At 41.4% G+C, this 21,437-nt stretch overlaps 1 protein-coding gene across 22 annotated transcripts in view; it reads left to right on the top strand.

Annotated features, from left to right (window-relative positions):
* Nucleotides 1-21,437, top strand: part of AFDN (afadin, adherens junction formation factor) — a 346,736-nt gene that overhangs the window by 203,913 nt on the left and 121,386 nt on the right. For all 22 annotated transcript variants that reach the window (XM_077486594.1, XM_077486591.1, XM_077486597.1 and 19 more), the window contains one exon: nucleotides 5,461-5,541. In XM_077486594.1, the coding sequence (XP_077342720.1) occupies nucleotides 5,461-5,541 (81 nt within the window). The remainder of the gene's footprint in view (nucleotides 1-5,460; nucleotides 5,542-21,437) is intronic.

Below are 21,437 nucleotides of genomic sequence, written 5' to 3'. Positions count from 1 at the left end.
GGCAGTGTTTGGGGTCTAATCCCACAGGTGTACCCATGTTATTGTGCAGAAAGTGTACTACTTGTTCCCAAAACCCCTGAACTCAGGGGAAGGGGCCAGATGAGGTGGAAGAAGGTACCCGTAGTTATCTTACACATTGGGCAGGTGAGTGGGAAGTCTTTTCTATATCTTACTATTCTAAGAGGGGTGTATTATATAAATTTGGGACAATCTATCCGACAACTTGGGAGAGACCTCCCTACACGTCTCCAGTGCCTCATCCCACTCTCCATCTTGCATGGGACCTAGATCTCTTTCCCAGCGCAGTTTCGGGGCATAGGCATACTTGCTACAGGGGTAGACAACATAGCATAATAGGAGGAGATAAGGCCTTTGGGGTCCTCACTTCTGGCTACGGACACGATAGGGTTGGGAGTGGATTGTGGGTATCTCCCTCTTGAGAATTGCGTCGAGGCTGCATGCTGGATCTGCATATATGGAAAGTGCATTCTGTTATGGATCCCAAATTCTTCCCTTATTTGACTAAAGGTCTTAAGGGCCCTATCAATGAGTACGTTTTTTAAATGGTTTATCCCTCGCTTTCTCCATACCTCCTGTCCTTGTAGATTAAGAAATTCATCCATATGTATGTTGGCCCACAGAAGTGTAAAATCATTATAGGTCGGGGTCCCCAGCTTGCGGGAAGCTATATCCCAGATATGCCTATACTGTTGCAGGATTGGAGCAAGAGCTCCATTCAAGCCGGAGGCTCCCGAACCCATGGCAATAGCATATAGGAGGTCTCCTGTTTGTTGGGCCCATTTGGGGCAGATCAGTGTCATAAACTGTTCTCCATCGGATTTATCCAGACGGAAAAATTGAGAGAGCTGCGCTGCGATGTAATGATGATTAAAGTCCGGTAGTGCCGTGCCTCCCCTGTCTGTTGGGCTTTTTAGAGCTTGCCATGGGAGTTTGTCTATTTCGCCCCCATACAAACTGACCTAGGAGGGCCTCTATTTTCTTAAAATATTTTAATCGAAGATGGATCGGGGAATGTCAGAGGACATACAGTACTTTAGGTAAAATGATCATTTTTATAAGATTAATGCGCCCCCACACTCCAAGGGGAAGGCGAGACCATGCGTGTGTTTTACTTCATCGTAGAGAAAAGGGGTTCAATATTTAGCAATATAATCACTTGGGGTTCTGGAGATGTTCAGTCCTAAGTATTTAAGTGTTACGACTCTTTGTAGAGGGAGGGTGTTATGAGAATACGTGGGGGGGGGGGGGGGGTATCCAGTGGCAGTATCTGGGACTTATCCCAGTTTATTTTTAGGCCTGAGAATGCGCCAAATTGCTCTATAAGTAGCAGTGCTTTAGCTAGGGACGAGCCCGAGTCCGCAAGGTATAGCAACGTTTCATCTGCATAGAGACTGATTTTCTCTATAACTCGTCCCATTCTCAGCCCCCTGATCTCCGGGTCTGTTCTAATAGCCACAGCTAATGGTTCTGCAGCCAGAGCATATAAGAGCGGGGACAACGGGCAGCCCTGCCTCGTGCCTCTACCTAGACTAAAAATCGAGGAGGGCCATCCGTTCGCCACCACCCTAGCCCTCAGAGCATGATAGAGGAGCCGCACCCATTTTAGATAATTTGGACCAAAACCGTACCCCTGTAGAAAACTCCACAAGTAGGGCCATTCAACGGAATCAAATGCTTTCGCTGTGTCAAGAGACACAACTACTCGTGTACCCACATCTTCATGCTCTGCCTGTAGGTTAATGAAGAGCCTTCTAAAATTAAAGGTGGACAAGTGAAAGTATAACCTGGTTAAGGCGTAGGGAGAGGACTTTTGCCAGTATTTTGATATCTACTTGCAGCAATGATATCGGGCGATAAGATTCCGGAAATAAGGGGTCTTTCCCCGGTTTGGGTATCGGGACTATAGTGGCTTCTCTCATTGATGCGGTTAACTCAAATGTCTGGAAGAGGTGATTATATAACAGTAATAATTTGGGAGCGAGGGTTTCAGAGAACTGGGCGTAAAACTCTATCGGCAATCCGTCCGAACCTGGGGCCTTGGAACATGCAAAGCCTGCAATGGCTGTGATAATTTCATCCACTGCGAGCGGTGCCTCTAGGATAGCGGTTTGTTCATCTGTTAGATGAGGAAGTTCCACCATTCCCAGAAATTCATCCATGGAACCACCATCAGGGGGCACCGTGGATGAGTATAACTTCAAGAAAAACTCCCTAAACGTAAGTGTTACCTCTGGTGGGTCTGTTGGCTGCAGGAGATTTTTAGGGGAAATGGTGGTCTCCTTCAAGGCCGTCCCTTAAGCGCAGTTTTATTCAAAGACTGCTTCAAGACACCATCCTGTTGGTCTGGAATAGAGGATTCAGGCCTTGTTTGTTTCCAAGATGCTTGGCTCCCGACATAGGTCAGAGCCTAAATTGGTGGTTGTTATCCAGCAGGAAGGAAAATCTTTATCCTATAAGATGTTAACAACCGATGCCAGCCTTCTAGGCTGGGGAGCAGCTCTGGAAGAAGATTCTGTCCAGGGCGAGATGGTCCAGGTTAGAGGACCTTGCCTATCAACTTTGGACATTTCAGGCAGTACATCTGGCCATAGAATCTTAGCGGTCAGATTACAGGACTGTCCTGACAGGATTCAGTTTGACAGAGCCACGGTGGTGGCTTACATCAAAAAATAAATAAATAAGGGGGGGGGGGGTAAATAATGTTCTAGCTTTGGCATAACACAACACTCCTTGCCTATCGGCAATTTTAATATTTAAGGCGTACTACTTGAGACACCAACAATATTTCCAGGAGAATGATCTCTTCACCCCGATATCTTCCTAGCTATATTTCAGATGGGGTACTCCGGACATGGACCTATTCGCATCCACATTCATTAGTAAGGTCAACAACTTTATGTCAAACAAGGGATCCGCGGAACAGACGCATTAGTCTTCACAGGGGATCAGTTCTCACTGATCTATGCATTTCCTCCAGCTACTTCTGCGCCTTCTGCGCAGGATTAAGCAGGAACAAAAGGAGGTTATTCTGATGGCCCCAGCGGGTCCCAGAAGATCTGAATTTTTCGATCGTAAGGAGGGCTGTTGAAGTCCTTGGACTCAGCCATTATAGCCAGACCTTGCACAGGTTCCGGTATTTCTTCCTACTTTACGGACAAGGAGTTTAACAGGTTTGACTGTTGAATCCAACTCTATAAAAGATCATGGGTGATCTCCTTCAGTAGTGTGTACTTTGACTAATGCCAGGAAGCCAGCTTCCAGAATCACTTACTATAGAATCTGGAAGGCATAGGTTTCTTGGTATGGATCCAGGGGTTGGCACCCCAGGAGGTATGTCAATAGGCAGGATTCTTGCATATGGGATCTGAAATGAAGCTGGCCTTGACTTTTATCAAGAGCCAGATCCAGGCCGATGTCGATGTATTTTCCAATGGCCTCTTGCTTCCCACTCTTGGTGCGTAGCTTATTCAGGGGGTCACACGGTTTATTCCCCTTATCAGGGCACCTCTAAATCCTTAGGAGTTAATGGTCTTGTTGGCTTTTTTAAATCAGCCGTTTGAACCTTACGAGAAATTCTCTTGGTTCTTTGACAAGAAAGATAATCTTTTGCTTGCCATTTCTTCTGCTAGAAGAATTTTGGAACTAACTGCTCTGTCTTGTAAGAGCCATATTTCATCAGGTGTAGGGATGAGGGGATTTGATGTCCTCATCCTGAACTCTTACCAAAAGTGGTAACAGGTTTATATTTAAACCAAGATATTTTTCTCCCTCCTTTCTCCCCAGAAGCCTTAATCTGGGCAAGAGAAAGCACTACAGTCTCTTGATGTAGTAAGAGCGATCAGAATCGATTTAAGGGTGACTGCTCAGGTTCACAAAACACAGGTTTTGTTTGTACTGCCAGAGGGTCCAAGATATGGACGGGCAATGTGAAGATCCACTATTTTCCAAACGGGATTGTCAAGTGATTGATCAAGCTTCAGCTTAAAGAAGAAAATTCTTCCTTCTCATATTAAGAGCACACCCAGGGCGATTAGTGTCTCTTGGGTGATGCATCATGAGGCCTCTATGGCTCAGATCTGCAAGACCGCAACATTTCGTCTTTGGTTCAGACGTTTATCTGCTCTTTTTTCAAATCGATATTAAAGGTCATGAGGAGATTGCCTTTGGGCACAGCATACACTGCAGGCTGCAGTATGAGTCCTCTGGCCTCCTGTTTCCTTGATCCCCCCCCCCTCAGTTGCCATTGCTATGGGACATCCCACATAATTATAACTATGGCGCTGTGTCCCCTGATGTAAGAAAAGAAAATAGGATTTTTATAACAGCTTACCTGTAAAATCCTTTTCTGTGCATCAGGGGACACAGGTCCCTCCCTTCTTCTTGTACACTTTGCTTGGCTACAAAACTGAGGACTCCCAGTAATGGGGGGGGGGGGAGATATATGGGGGAAGTTCACGCCTTAATATGCCTTGATATGTCGATATAACCCACATAGTTATTACTATGGCGCTGTGTCCCCTGATGCACATCAAAGAAAAGGATTTTACAGATAAGCCGTTTTAAAAATCCTATTTTTCTTTAACCCTTTTTACTTTTTAGTTGAAATTGTAAAAGAACATGTCACCCCAATGTTTAATATTCCTGATATGTGTCTGTTGTACCATGTACTTGTGTTAAATAAGTATCCTGTGCTTTTTGTTATTATTATTTTATTTTTATTTTATTTTTTGTGAAATACCTGGTGATCATGATCACTATAATGCCCACATAACATGGATTTAAAATTGTGCATCAATCATATGCTAATATACTAACTCTCCATCATTGCATACTGTATATACCAGTAGAATATACAGACACATGAAAATCAATAAAGCAAAACCTGTAATACAACAATATATCTTGTATTAATTGTCCATTCACTGTATATGTGATAATATGTGATATGTTATAGGGTTTTTGATCCTCTGGATGGAGCAGCAATATCACATGTATTTTCTTTATACTATTATTTGCGCTGGAGTATTTTACAATCTGTAGTTTATTCACCTGGTGATCATGCCATTCCCCCCTGCTTTTCTATTTCTAATTGACGACACTAGGCATAACATCACAACCTTCCTAGTGTGGCCAATTTTCTGGCTGTGCTAAGAGCACAGTTTGCCTGTCCACCAATGGGCAGACCTGAGCTGAGATGCTTCCCTGCACAGCCATTCACTGGGTAGATCAGTGTACTGCTAGTTCTTCATCCTCACCTCTCTAAGTAAGCCCCTTATGCCGTTGAGAACAGAGATTGTGTTATGAAAAAGTAAATTTATTTTATTTGTACAAAAAGGTGTTGCCTTTCATCTCTATTTTAAGCTAAATGGGTTGTTTTACAAGGTAATGGTAAACATATACTTTATTCACAGTTTTGTTACTGTTTTGCTATTGTTTTAGCCTTTAAGAAAAGACCCTGAAATAATCACTGTGACGCTGAAGAAGCAGAATGGCATGGGTCTAAGTATTGTTGCTGCAAAGGTGAGTAATTGATGAAGGTTTTATTTTTTATATTTTTTTGCCTATATTTATATCTTTTGTAAAGATGAGAATCACTTGTTTCTAAGGTTTTTTAGCACAGATAATGCAGTGTTTCTTGGAATATGAATTTGCTAAAACCTGAATTAAACTAAAATGTATTTCTATAGGTTGTAGGGACTAAATTAATTACCTCCCTTTTTTTTTTTTTCCTCCCCAATGTTTTCTGTGTAATATTGGGGAGACTTCCCTCACTTTCTGTCCTGAAAACTAGAGCCTGAATGCAGTTTTGCAACTTTTGCAGGTGTTAGTAAAATTGTAGAAATAACAAGATATTAATCCAGGGCACTTAAAATGACCTTTTAATATAATTGGTTAGTAAATATTTCCCTTGTGTATCTTAAAGAATATGTAAGCCAAGCATTTCATATGTCTGATATGTGAATGCTATACCATGTACTTGTATGAAAGTGTCCTGTTGTCTTTGTATTGCTTTTCTTGTGTGAAATACCTGGTGTTCCTGCCAGTCCCTCTACTTAGTATTAAAAACCAACCACACTAGGCATGAGAGCACAGCATGGTCAGTTATCTAGCTGTGCTTGGAACTAAGCCTTCTTTTCTGCAGTGATCAGACTGGTGCTGAAAAGGGGGGGTGGGGGGGAGAGAGGTGTTGACGATTTGTCTTTTCTTTTTGTTTGTATACACACACGTCTTGCCTTTTTAATGGGACTGATGTATATCCACCAGGTTTTTTTTTTTTTTTTTACCTCCAAAGCATTCTCCGCTTTAAAGGTCAACTCTACTATCATGGGTAAAAAAGGTAAATAATAAAATATAGCATATACAATTGTGACACAGGTCATATTCTAATTGAATATTGGAGGAAATATTTGCGATAAATAGTCAATAAAAATAGAAAAAAATAGCTGCTAGCACAGGTCGATAGATAGATGAACCAAGCAATACATATAAAAAGGCAGCACTATCAAACATATATGCACATGTGTCAAAAGAAAAAGAACATTATAATAATGATATACGTAAAGTCCATAAATCAGAGAAAAAAATTGATGGGGGGGGGGAATTAGAGATGAAATCCAATGTCCCTATCAAATCCAGCAAGTGAGACGTGAAAATAGAAATTCACATAGGAAAAAAACTGCTTGCCCAAGTCCTCAGTGTATGAACCTCTCCAAAGAAAAAAAGATGGCAGCTTACCAAATAGTGTTGGCCTCCAAGCTAATAGAAAAGCCAAACAATGCAGTGGGGAAGATAGTTTCCCAGGTATAGCCACAAAGGTACTGTAGGTCCTGGTAACTCCTGCATCACAGACTCACGCAGGTGCATAAGTATATAAATGAAAGAAGACCATAGCTTGATAATGTCTAAACAATTTTTTAAATGTATAAGAGTTAACTCACATGGTGATATATTAGAATGAGCATGTGGTCGTGTAAATGATGCAGCAGTTGCCAAAAACAATTATCGAGCAGCCATAGGAGTCCCTGACAACATCAACTCTATCAAAACGCGTTGGATGGGACCAGACGTGCCGCTACCACGCTCATACGGCCATTCGCTGCAGCATTTACATGACCACACACTCGTTTTAATAGATTACCATGTGAGTGTCCTGATCTGAAATATGAAGTCAATTGCACATGCCTTTCCTTGACATTTGTCTTTCTCAATAATGATTTAATGACTGCTTTAGAGCATCCAAATTGTCGTAGATATTTGTCAAAGATATTTGTACTTGCCGTAAAGTCTTTCTTGGAGTCCGTTTTGAAACACAGGTCTGTTTTATTGGCCTTAAGTTCTGTTTTCTCACAAAGCATGAGGATGCAGGGTTACTTTATCCTATTTCGGTCAATCAGCCAGAAATTAAATTTTGTTAATCGAAAATTTTTATTGACACACAAGAATCTGGGTAGCAGATATAGGTCTTTGTCTTCAGATTTAAAGCTTTACCTACGTATGCCGAGCAAAAGGTGTTCCCCCCTATTACCCTCTTCTGTCGATGTTCATTTTATTTTGCAGCTAACATTTTTATATTTAGTAGTCTAGACTAGGGTTTATTTTGTTTCATGACATTTTATTCCCTGTTTGCTTACTGTATCAATCTAAGGCTGAAAAGCAGTGGTGTGTTCATAGCTGCCTCACACAGATCCACAGTGTGGTTTCATTTTATGAAATCCAGATGAGCTAGAAATAGCTTGTGCAAAATCTGTCCATTTTTCAGCCTGTTTAGCATGCTGGTAACTACTATTCTCTACTGCGAGCCAAAATACTGCTTCCTGTTTAATTCTGGGTGTTTTTCTTTAAAAAAAAAGAAAGAAAAACCTTTGCATGGTTTTTTAACTTTTTTTTTTTTTTTTTTTTTTTAAGTCGTGGAAAGCTAGAAGTTAACTGAAAGGCAAATCTGCCTTGCAGATGTTACGTAAGTGACTGAATGTTGTGTTCTTAGCCAGTGCTGATACATGCCTAAGTCTGTGTCAGAGCATGTAGCTGCATTAGCCCAATATGTGCAGTGTGTACCCAGCAGTCAGACTAGAGTGCAGGTGAATTCAGGCTGAAAGCATTATTCTTTTCTTCATACCAAGATTAAATCTCCGAAAGAATGTGGTTTTCAGTTGTTGGAAGAACCGAGGCTACAGTAAGTGTGTTATCCATATTCTTGACTTTTTTTTTGTGCACTTAACTTTGTTTCTTTTACTTTGCTTTGTGTAATGCTCATTGCATCAGAAGCTGGACATACTTTAAGCTTTGCATAGGTTTTATTGAAGCTTTTTAGCTTCCAGGCAGTTATCTCTTTGAATCAGTGTTAAAATATTTAACAATTATATCTAGTTTAAACATTACATCAAAAACAAAAAACAATTTGTGTTTTGTCATAATTAAATGTTAAACGTGTGCCTTTTTTTGTATGTACTTAAGTACTTTATTTTGTCGCATATATGGACTACACATTGTGGTACAACATAGCCTCAGACCAGTTATAAATGATAGTTGGAATAAAAGATAAAAATATAGAATGGTTGGCCACATAGTCATGGTCCATTTATAGGTAATTGTCATTGTATATTCATTGCTAGTGCCAACAATCTGGATTGTGCAGACCTCCGCTGATGTAGTCATTAAAAGATCTTGTGGACAAAAACACTTAGAGATTGTAGAAGCTAATTTTTCATTTTGATAATTTGATTTGTGGTTGGTACAGACTAGCTATTAATGGATGGTAGGAGAAGCCCATTATTGGCTTTATCTTCTGTTTGCAGATGAAATACGGAGATACGTGATTTCCTATGGGATAGCGGGAGTCTGCGGATGAATATCACATACCCCACCCCAATGTAGACAGGGACTTGGAGAGCTGTCCAGTGAATAGACCAGCTCTCTGCTAATCTATTTTATAGCACCCACCCCCGACACAAATTTCAGGCTGGTTTTATCTTAGTTGTCAGTAAACTTGTCAGAAGTTCTCATGTTCTTGATTATAAAACACTACAGATATATATGTGCCTAGGTCAAATTTCATGAATCGGGTTTACATCCACTTTAAATAATAGGAAATCATTCTCATGTAGTTCACTTCTGGTATACCATCTTGATTTCCTGAGCTTGAAGGATAATATAATATGATGGCAGAGCTAATCCAAACAAATGTGTTTTATCAATACAAAGTTTAAAAAAGAAATTGTGTGTGTGTGTGTATGTATGTATGTATATATATATATATATATATATATATATATGTGTGTATATATGTAATATATATATTATATATACACACACACATACAGTATCTCACAAAAGTGAGTACACCCCTCACTTTTTTGTGAATATATTATTATATCTTTTCATGTAACAACACTGAAGAGATGACACTTTGTTACAATGTAAAGTAGTGAGTGTACAGCTTGTATAAGTGTTAATTTTGTTAACCTTTAAAATAACTTGGCACACAGCCATTAATGTCTAAACCACTGGCAACAAAAGTGAGTACACCCCTAAGTGCAAATGTCTAAATTGGGCCCAAAGTGTCAATATTTTGTGTGGCCATAAATATTTTCCAGCACTGCCTTAACCCTCTTGGGCATGGCGTTCACCAGAGCTTCACAGGTTGCCACTGGAGTCTTCTTCCACTCCTCCATGACAACATCACGGAGCTGATAAATGTAAGAGACCTTGTGCTCCTCCACCTTTTGTTTTGAGGATGCCCCACAGATGCTCAATAGGGATTAGGTCTGGAGATATGCTTGGCCAGTTCATCACTTTTACCCTCCACTTCTTTAGCAAGGCAGTGATCATCTTGGAGGTGTGTTTGGGATTCTTTGCGGTCAAGTCTCTGAATGGAGGTGATCATGCTCTGCTTCAGTATGTCACAGTACATGTTGGCATTCATGATTCCCTCAATGAACTGTAGCTCCCCAGTGTTGGCAGCACTCATGCAGCCCCAGACAATGACACTCCCACCACCATACTTGACTATACACGCTTGGCATCATCTGAACCAAATAAGTTTATCCTGGTTTCATCAGACCACAGGACATGCTTCCAGTAATACATGTCCTTGGTCTGCTTGTCTTCAGCAAACTGTTTGCGGGTTTTCTTGTGCCTAATTTTTGGAACAGCCATGCAGACCAATTTAATGCAGTGTGCGGCGTATGGTCTGAGCATGGACAGGCTGATCCCTGACCCCTTCAACCTCTGCAGCAATGCTGGCAGCACTCCTACATCTATCTCACAAAGACAACCTCCTGTATATTACGCTGAGCACGTACACTCAACTTCTTTGGTTGTCCATGGAGAAGCCTGTTCTGAGTGGAACCTGTCCTGTTAAACCACTGTATGGTCTTGGCCACCATGCTGCAGCTCAGTTTCAGGGTCTTGGCTATCACACCGGGGAGGGAAAATGGCTAATTGGGCCGATTTTGGACATTTTCACTTAGGGGTGTACTCACTTTTGTTGCCAGCGGTTTAGACATTAATAGCTGAGGGTTGAATTATTTTGAGGGACAGCAAATTTACACTGTTATACAAGCTGTACACTCACTTTACATTGTAACAAAGTGTATTTTTTTTTCAGCATTGTCACATGAAAAGATATAAAATATGAAATATTTACAAAAATGAGATGTTACTCACTTTTGTGAGATACTGTATATCAATATAATTTTTTTTTCATTCTACAAAGTAAAACTGAGAGAAACAAAATATTAAAACCTATTCTAAATGCAGGAGTTTTTATTTTATTTTATTTTTAAAGTTTTTTTTTTTTTTTAACCTTAAAGTGGTTGTAAACCCTCCCCCACAACTTTGTCCCATGTAAATTAGCATAAAAAACCCTAATAGACACTGCTTGTAGATACCTTCTTACTTGCTTAGTATTGTTATAATCCTTGTTGTTCTGTAGAATGAAGTCACTGAGCATGCCCAGATCTCCCCTGATTTAAGGCACACTCTGTCTTATCTATCTGTTATCAGGACTTCCTACAGCACAGCTCTGAACTCTGCTGATCACTCAGAGCTTCCTCCTACACACCATGTGACCATGTGACCTCACATACATTCTAAACTGCAGCCATTACTGCAGTCTTATCAGCTGAAGCTGATAAGTCTGACAAAGGGAAACATTAGCCATCTGCACAAGTAAATACTATGAAATAAACAAGTAAGCTATGAACAGGGAAGCAGGGTTGCCATAGAAATGTTGGACTGAGAAAGAGGCTTGGTTAACAGTACAGCAAGTGCTCAATGTAAGGGCGGAAATACACTCCACTGTGGACTCAGAAAACAATACTTAAGATGGCGCTGCCTTACCCCTGGAAACAAGTTTTTTAAAGTTTCTTTAAACGGTAAGTAATATGCATTTTGGGCTGGATAACAGTGGCTATAGTCTAATAATGACTTGTTATAATGGACTAAATGAAAAGAAGCATCAGAGTGGGAGAGTTTACTTCCTCTTTAATGCATTGTGCAATGCTGTAAAAAAACATCTTAGTGCAGCTTCCAGCCCCTTCCCCCCCCCCCCCCCCCCCTTTTCTATATACATGAGCCCAATGCTGATCCAACAATGTGCCCAAGCACAGCATTGCTGCTCTTTCTCTCCCCTCACTGGCTCAGATGCAGCTGGGGGGGTAGGGGGGGATGCTATGTGTATCAACGGACCATTACAAAAATCTGTGTACTTAAGTACCCACATGTGTAGGCAACACACGTATGCATATCACGTAAAACATTATTACTGGTGGACTATGCAATTTAGCATGTCAAATGCAAGCAAAACAGGGGCACTTCATGACTGAATCTTGTTTTATTTTAAATTGTTAAAAATTATACTGTAAAATTCATATCCGATAAATGCAAAATGCCACTTCTCAACCATTTAAATGTATATTCCCATATGGCAACACTGGCCTTTACAATATCAAGTCCATGGGGCTTTGAATACTGTGTTGAATAGCTTAAAAATTTAATGCCACCCTATGTGCTTTGTCATTTTGACTTCATCAGTAGTATGGGCTCTACCTCATCCATCATGCTAATTTATTCTATACCTAAAAACTGTTTCTTGTCTGACTCCTCCATATTACTACTTGGTGGACTAGTCCCTCAAGCTATCATTTTCTTTGTCATCTGATGATCTACTGTTAAATTCAAATCTTCAGTGGGATAGCTAAACCTGTAAAGCCCCATACACACTATCAGTTTTTCTGCAGATTTTTTTACCTTCAGGTTTAACAAAACCATGTAGTGCAAGGGCCTGCCTGATTGCATACAAATTGAAAATCCTAAGGTTTGACCTCATATTATATGATTTTGATAAATCTGAAGGAAAAACTCAGCGGAAAAACTGATACTGTGTATGGGGCATAAGAGCCTCTAAAAATTTTTGACAACTCTCCACTCAACCATTTTTGTAATCCCTCGCATTCATTGCCCTGTGTTTAATAGTGCAACCTATAGGCAATGCAGATCATGCAAGTGGAGAGTTGCCATCAGAAGATTCTTTGCAGCATACAGGACCGCTTTGGTCAATTTGCACAGTAACATGGCTTTTTCTGGTTTGTGATATGTCTGAAGTGGAGATGCGTATACAAGCATCTTTCTATTCTTGCACTAGTAATCAAGTGCAGGGCAACAGAACACTGCAAACCTGTCTTGGAAGTGTAAATATGATTGATAAAGCAGGAGGAGTTGCACATGAGAAATTATACTTCCAGTAAACCTGTGGAAAGCACTATAAAATCTGTCAGCGGCGATCAGAGAACTCCAATTAAGGTGAAATGCGTGAACATCCTGATGTAAGCTTAGCTGTAGTTTACTACTCATTTGGAGTTGCTTTATAATAAAGCATTTAAGCCCAGGTTCACACTCCTGCGAATTTGGAATTGTGCAAGTTCAGATGAACTCACACAATTTCAACCCGGCAATGCGACGATTTGACAGATATCTGTGCAGGTTGATGCACAAATGTCTACTCAAATTGCCCCTGAAGTCGCTAAAAGTAGTAGAGGAACTACCTTTGGGAATTGGTGCGGTGCTGCAAAGTCGACGTCGCACTGATTCGGACAGTGCCATTGCCAGCAATAGCCATGATTTGGCAAGCGATTTGAAATGTCGTATGCCAAATCTGCCCAATGTGAACGTAGGCTAAATGCTTGAATTTCAACTTGCTCTAGTTTATTTTCTACAATAGCTGTTTTTGTATTTGATAGCAAGTACCTGAAACAGTAGTCAAATGTCTATTATTATTATTTTATTTATTTTTTTACTTCCTGCCAATTATCCTAGCGAAATGAATAGCTTTGAAAAAGACCTGTTTTGACATGCTGCATTTGGGACAAAAGCTTTGACAAAACAGAATAATTGCATCAACATGTTTTCAATGTGTATTAAACCCTCCCCAGAGTTTTAAATATGGTTTTGCAAAGGAAACAAATGTTTATACAAAAGAGCTTGAATTGTTGCATTCAGAGAAGTATATCTAGGTAATATCCACAAGCGATAGAGAAATTAACCAAAGTCTTTTTCTTTATGATTGCATAGCAAATATCTATTCTGTCCGTTTAGAATAGCTGTGTATTGGTGTTGTGTGAAGTGAGCAAAATTCATTTCATTTGTTTTTACTTACTAATTTAGGGTATGATATATATATATATATATATAATCTCAATTTAAAGGTACTTGGATATGGTAGCTGCATTACAGTAACTTTTTTTTTTTTTGTTTGTTTTTTACCTAGTGGTCCTAACAGTAAGATACTTCATGTCCTTGGTTGACAACACGCATTTATTGTATTTCAACTATGGAGGATCACTGTTGTTTCCTTAGGCTTTTTCCTTTATTAGACTACAAACATCTCCCCCTCTCCTCATCTGTATAGCATGGGCATATATTCTGTAGTCCACAGACATTAATTGGAAATGCTAATAAGACGGTTTGTTTTATATTCCAGTATAGTGCACATCATGTTACAAGGGCCCTGGATTTAAGGCAGAATTAATAGGTATTTCCTTTACCTCAAATCTGAAAATGAAACTAATGCAGCTACCACATCTAGGACTAGTAAGCTGCAATATATTACATTTGGATTTAAACTGGTTTTAGATATACTTGAAGCTGGTGTAATCTCAAAATGCATTTTGATATTTTAAGGCTGTATTGGGAAAACCCATAGCACATGTGTTTTGGGTGCTTTTAGTAGATATTTTTTTTTTCTATGTTTGCTCATAGGATACAAGCCTTGTAGTTGTGTTTTGGTATACTTATTTTTACTTATTTGGTATTTATTTATTTTTTTTAAGAAAAAAATTGCCATTTTGAGATTACAGCTGCCCATACTATAAGTGCAGTGCAGCTGCATTTGCATTAACATGCATGCTTGAACTGGAAGGAATCGGGAACATGACAAGACACATCCAGTGCCAGCTTTTGTTGGGGGAGATGGTAGCATCTGGGTGAAAACATGAGATGTTGCCCCTACGATATATTAGAATATGCAGCAATAATCTCCTGTTACTGGATATCTTAATGTAAACCTGTGGCCTGGCTATGTGCAGTCAAATATTTACATATTCTTATAAGCAGTAAATGAGAATTTAAAATGGGCTTCGCCAACTTCTCTACCTGCTGCAGACGCTGTGGAGAAATTCATCCATAAAGTTGACAGTGGAGGGATCAAGGTCAATATGTCGCTCAGCTCCTCCTACGTCTATCTATCAGCAGCTGTGACTTGATCCCATTTTGTGTAGTGCAACATCAGTGCATTTTGACACATTTTTCGTGCCGCTGCTTTTTTTTTTTTTTTTTTTTTGTAGAGAAGGAGACTGGTCAATTCACAGATGCTGCTTGTTGCATAACTGGCACCTTCTGGATTCCTACCAATCAGTAACTCATTCCTCCCATCGCCTGGGTTTTCACAGCTGACAGCAGAATATAAACAAGGGATCCCATTATAAAATAATAAAAAAAAGCCCCTTTTAATGATAAGGGGGCTTCAAGTACCTCTGCTCATACACAAAAAAGTCAGTGGTAAAATAAAATGTTTTTGACAAATTCTTAATTTAAAAAAAAATGCAAGTCCCTGATGTACATCCATTGTCAATCACATTGATCAGCATCCAAGTCAATCCAGATAAGCGATAGCCATCGATCTGCATGTGTAAAAAAAAAAAAACTTTCCAAGACACTACAGATTTCCTTGCTTGCCTTGTGAATGAATGAATGAATGAAATACTTATATAGCGCACAATGCGAACTGAATCGCCTCAAGGCGCTGTGGCGAGCTTTGATCATCTGTTGACACAAAACAAGAGATGGAAACGGTACTGTGTTGGTGGCCGGTGTGTTTTTTTTTTTTTTATTTACAGGTCAGCGACCATCATATATTGTGACTAATGTGGATTTGCATTGCTGGACGGCGTATTTGACCATGGATGTGGGTTATTTCTTTTAAAGGATTTGTCAATAACTGTTTTTATTGATCACTGACTTTTTTTTTTTTTTCATGAATAAGTAGGGGGGATACCCCTTGCTTATTCACAAGGGGGTAAGAAGAGGGCTGGTATCTGGGGACTGATGGCAGCTTCTTAACTTGCAAAAAAAAGTACCAAGAACTTATGTACTTTTTTACTTAAATTTTTTTGTCCATTGAAGTCTGTGGGGCCAAAATTGTGCAGCAACCGCACTAAAGTAGCATGTGCTCTGCTGTGCAGCAGTGATGTCAACGTGCACCATATAAATTGTAATTTCCATCGTCAGGCAATTCTGTGCGACATCTGAAATTGCACGAGTGTGAATCAGGCCTAAAGCATAGATATTAGATAACAGTCCCTGACTGACATCTGTAAGGAGACATGTCAATTACATTAGAAAGCCTGTCTCCATTGACACTGGGAATATCAGTTAGTCCCCATTGCCATGCTTCCCCCTTATCTCTGCACCAAAATAAACTTACAAAATTGGCAGAGCCAACCTGACCAATGGGAGTCAGACCAGTACAAGAATTGATTGCTATGAGTTACTTTACCTAAAGTAGAACTTTACTAATTTTCATATTTCTATGACCTGCTAATTCACCAAATATTTACATGTGTAGCCTTTCATGCAAGACTAAATATGCTGTCACTTTTTACCACACATCAGTAGGCAACATTATTGCCACCACTCCTTCCTCTGTGGCCAGCACTGCAAAATATCCAGTGCTACTGGGTGCAGTGGAGTTCATTAGACCTTGTGACTCTTTTCCATTATGCAGTGCTGGGACCTGGTGGCCAATTGCAGAGGGGATGATGTCACTCCTGAGCATCAGCATGCTTTTTGGGGGCAGCTGCTGTGACAGAGAATGGAGTGGTAGGAGAATGCTAGCAAGGGGAATATAAAAAGCTGGTGGGGGGCATTATTCAGACAATGTCACTTTTCCCTGAATGTAATAAGTGACAGTCTCTTTACAGCTTAATGCAAATGAACTCTTAGAGGCTGAAAATATACAGGGTGTAAAATTCTGGGCACCCAGAGAGCTGCAGGTCTAGCTTACAGCCTACCATACAAGTGGCTGTCTGCAACTGTACCTTTGTAAACCTACTTCAGCGCATCAGCGTTTACCCACTCACAATGGTGCAATATATTTCCCGTACACAAAACTTTCATGTAGGCACATTTCCTGAAAAAGAAACTTTAACACTCAGGAAATACATTGAACATGTATGCAGCAGTAAATGCCAATGCACTCAAACATTTCCATTTATAAGAGTACGGCTGTGGGCAGCCATTTACTTGTATGTCAGGCAGTACGCAGCACCTGAAGTGCCCTGCGCATGGTATAGTGCTTGGAGCTTTTTGGAGTCTGACTCTTTGTGTGCATGAGTACTAAAAGTTTTCTACAAAACTGAAGAGTTTGTCATCACTTTGTTAATTTCTTTAAATTTGTCTTCTGTTATAGCAAATGCAATTGTTAAAATCACTTGATTTCCTCTTGGTCACATTTTCCTCTATCATTAAAGGGATTGGAAATTCTCATGGTTTTTCTGCTTAATGGTTTCTCTGTATTAAGGTTGTAGAGGGTCAGCCTGGGGCAGGGTTAAGAGGGAGTTAATTGAAGAAGGCAGGTACTTCCCCTTCAGACCTGCTTATGGGCAGGTGTGCTGAAAATGTCAGTGTGGAGCTGTTGAGTAGAAGAGACAGACACACCAGCACGCTGTGTGGAAACATCCATTGCTGGATGGTGTACCTGCTGGGTGAGCTTAAACCACAAAGACTGTAGCTCTGTTTGGAGACGTGAACTGTTACCTGTAAGCCTGTGGGCTGATGAACTGTACCTGTGTGCACATCCGTGTGATAAGACAAGTCTGTCTGGTCTTATGTTTTTTTTCTGTTTTGCTGAATAAAAGCCACTTTTATTTTACTGGACTGCCTCTGAACTAGCTCTTCACCCCTCTGATCCCCTACAATGTGAAAAACCTTCTTTGCAGCTGCCCCAAGACCACCCTTTTTCAGATTTACGTTGCTGCCAATCAAATCCAGTAACACGGTAGCGGGGGATGGGGCTGAGTCTCACTGTCCGTGTCAATGGGCGCAGTAGTGGGACTCCGGAGCGCACCCACACAGGTGCCCCCATGGAAAGTGACTCTCCATGGGGGCACTCAATGAAGTGGAGGCCACCAGGGCACCCTAGAAGAGGAGGATTAGGGCTGCTCTGTGCAAAACTCTTGCACAGAGCAGGTAACTATAAAATGTTTATTTTTATATTAAAAAATTCAAACCTTTAAAACCCTTTTAACCGCTATTTGGTGCCTACACCTACTCAAGCCAATTGTCTTTTCTACTTTGTTTATTGACACAGTGCTTCCTTATTCAGAACCATAGGGTTATATTGCCCCCTACATGAGTAGGACACTAGGCAGAAAGAAGACTTGGGCAGTCCTAGGTGATATACACCCCCTCTCTGCTATAGGCCTTCCGTTTTTTCTGCCTAGTCAGGAGTAAGGACCTAGTTCCCTGCTGTGATCTCTAGTCCTGGCAAATTTTATTTTTTGTTTTCCTGAATTTTTCCGGTGAGATCTGCAATTAACTGCTGGACTGGGCGATGGGCTGGACACTTGATCCAGTGGTCTCCCCAGTCTGACCAGCTAGTGCATACAGACCGCAGCTACCCACTAGGTCAGTCGCGACATAGCCCCACTGGACAGGGCCTGGCCCTGCAAGGTCACATATGACCAGGTCTCGTTTCGAGACGCAGCATCCCTCATGGCCGACAGCCCCCCCCCCCCCCCACTTCACTGGCGAGGAGCTTCTGTCTGGAGCGGTGGCCGTCTGGTCCTGGTATGGTGAGTAAATGTTCCCCCCTCTCCCCTTGGTGGCTTTGAGGTGGATGCGGGTCGGTTGGTCCTGCGGTTTCCCTCCGTCCTTGCATCCTCTCTTCCAGGGGTGAATGGTCCCTGGAGGTTCGCTGGTACCCCCCCTTCCCCCTCCCTCCTCTATAGGGGGTAGTGTGGTGCCCTGATGGACCCTGGGGTTGAGTACTGGTGGGCAGGGGGCGTGTGCCGCCAGGTGCAGTGCTTACTGGGGGAGAGGCACTGGCACTCATGGGGGTCCGGTGCCCAGATCCTCTTTTTCTCTTTCAGGGGCTTTCCTGGGGTCTGTCAGCCTCATGTAGCACGGCTGGTGGTCCATTTGCTGTAGCCGGCGTCTGTTCACCCTGGTGCCTGCCGACTTCTTATGGGCGGCGACCATGTTTATGTAGCTCGGCGGCCATGATTTGGTGGGTTTTTGTGCTCAGGCAGTGGCGGCCATTACTATGTAGCCCAGACGGCATTTATAGCAGACGGAAGCTCCTCTTTTTAACCCGGTGCTGACTCCTGTGTTATCCTCTTCCTTGGAAGTCATGTGTGTGCGGGTCTACCCCTGAGGCTCTCTCTGCTGCAGGCTACTGGCATGTGAGTGCCCCTTTGTAGTGGTCGCCATTGGTGTGGGGGGGTCTCTTCTTCCCCTATGGAGTCTAAGGAGCATGTTTCCCCACCTGACCGCCTATCAGAGGCTGCAGTTCCTCTGGGTCCCAGCCATCCGTTGACACACTGACGGCGGCCCTGGAGTCCTTTGTGTCCCAGGTGGAGGTGTCTCTTGGGCGGCGGACTAGCAAGAAGCATCCCTCAACTTCCCCTGCTTCATCTGTCTCGTCAGATCCTGAATCTGATTCGGCTGCCATGGACAGGGCCCACCCTGCAGGGTCTGCGGTCACGCTCCTAGATTTTTTTGAATAGCGAGGATGATTGCTCTGCCCCAGTGGCTGCGCGCGAGAAGGAGCTGATGCACCTTCTGATTGCATCTGTGCGGTAAACTTTAAAAATGGAGGATGTGACTGCGGTGGAGGTGTCGCTGCCTTATGGTCATCTGGCGCGGCAAAAGTGTTCCCCATATCCCTCCTTTTTGACAAGTTTGTCTATAAGGAATGGGAGCGTCCGAAACTTCCCTTTGCGGTCCCAAAATGCTTCAATGTGCGTTTATCTTTTTGGGGTCTTAAGAAGTGGGTGAATCCACCTGTGGTGGATCCTCCGGTCTCTCGATTGAATAAAGCCACCCTGATTCCAGCTGACAGGAGCAGTGTCTGAGCCACACTATATTGACTATTGTGGGTTTGGCACTTCAGCCGGTCCTGACCATTGCCCTGTTGTCTCAAACGCTGACAGAGTGGGCGAAGCTGTTGTGCCATGACCTGGAGGTCGATCGCTTGTTTGGTGCCAATCTGGATGATATCATTAAGAGTGTCATGGGTGGGGGGGGAAGAGTACTTTTCTTCCACAGTCAAAAAAGGGGAAGGAGCCACGTCGCAAGCATGGTCCGTCCTTCTCGGCACACAAGGTTTTTTTCTTCCCTCAGGGTTCACTGATAAAGGCTGTCTTTCAAGCCCCCCTCGGGAATTTCCAAGTGACCCTGGTCGGGCAAACAGAGTGGGTTTCTTTAGATCCCCAGATAAGGCATGAAAGGGCACCCTCACCCACAGTCTTTGTGGGAGGATATCTTCGCTGGTTTCCAGGACGTCTCTGATAAAGTGATTCTGTCTGGTTACAAGATAGAGTTCCAGTCTTGTCCCCCAAGCAGGTTTTTTTTCCCTCCAATCTGCATCTTTCTCCGCACAATTTCTTAGCCTTCTGGGGCGCGGTGCAAGGCCTGTTGCGTCACCTTTTTTATGGAGTATGTACATTTGCCATAGATTTTTATTTATTTTTTTATATATGTATTTTGCATTCAATAAAGGAATAATGTTTAATTTCAGTACGCTGAGAATGTTTCTTCTATAAACATACATATACCATACCATGTATACATTTTTGTTTAGTATTGGCTCCATTGGCTTCATCATCATCTAAAAAATTTTTGCTCAGAAAGGCTATTGTTTAAAACCGTAATGGCATCTTTGTTTAGCAATTGCTTCCAACCACAAAGCTACATTTTTTGCTGCAATACAAACACATTAGACTTGGCAGAGCATGAGTGGTTTGCATGCATGGTTCCTGGGACGGTTCCAGTGTGAGTTTTAAAGCGCATACAATGGCCTAGAAAGTAAAAGGAAATGGCAGCTGAGATCATTATGGAGAAGCCAAAGCTTTATTAAGCTAGGAATTTCTATTCTGCATGGTATAGATTACTCAGGATTTTAACTCTTATGACTTCTTACTGTGGTGAGCAGTTTTGAAACTCTGTAGTGCTTGTGGTGTTCAAGAAATGTATTGCTGTTCCAATGATCACTTATTTCCTAATCCTAAAATACTATTTAGGCGCTTATTTTTCATTTATTCAAAGATGTATTAAAATGACTAATAGTTTTAGTTTGAAATTTAAACCAAATTTTTGATGTTTCCTAATTATGCGTTAAACATTCTTGTAAAATATACTTTTTTTCTTCTGGTTTTTAGTCTCAAATTATATTTAGTAATGTAGTCATGTACAATTCATATGTTTTTAAAATGTTTGCTGCTAGATAAATGTGTGACTCTTGAGTAAATGTTGTGTAAAAATGTATAAATAGACCCTTTAAATTATTTGTATTTTTTTCTAGGAATCTAGTGAGCTTATAAAGCCTGTACTTTGGGGACAAAGGAGGGGTTATAGAAACTCTGAGAGGTCTGTGCTCTTTGTAATTGATCAGAAATTAAGTAGGTTGGACTTATACCACATGCTTAGGAATTCAGAACTGGTATCTTGCCTAAAGAGGAAGATATTAACATGATATATTTCTGGCATATCAAGATTATTTTTCTGTACTTGCAGCATGTTTATAAAGATACATCAAAGGGCCGTGTTGGCAACTCGTTGATCTCGATCTACCCATCGATCATGGGCAGCCGATGGGTAGATAGTCTTAAGAGCAGAGCGTGAGAATCACCACAGTACTGGAC

Source organism: Lithobates pipiens, unplaced genomic scaffold (genome assembly GCF_037356315.1).
Source record: "Lithobates pipiens isolate NorthernLeopardFrog02 unplaced genomic scaffold, aLitPip1_a1.2 Scaffold_18, whole genome shotgun sequence".
NCBI lineage: Eukaryota > Metazoa > Chordata > Amphibia > Anura > Ranidae > Lithobates > Lithobates pipiens.
This window is presented reverse-complemented; position numbering and strand designations above follow the sequence as displayed.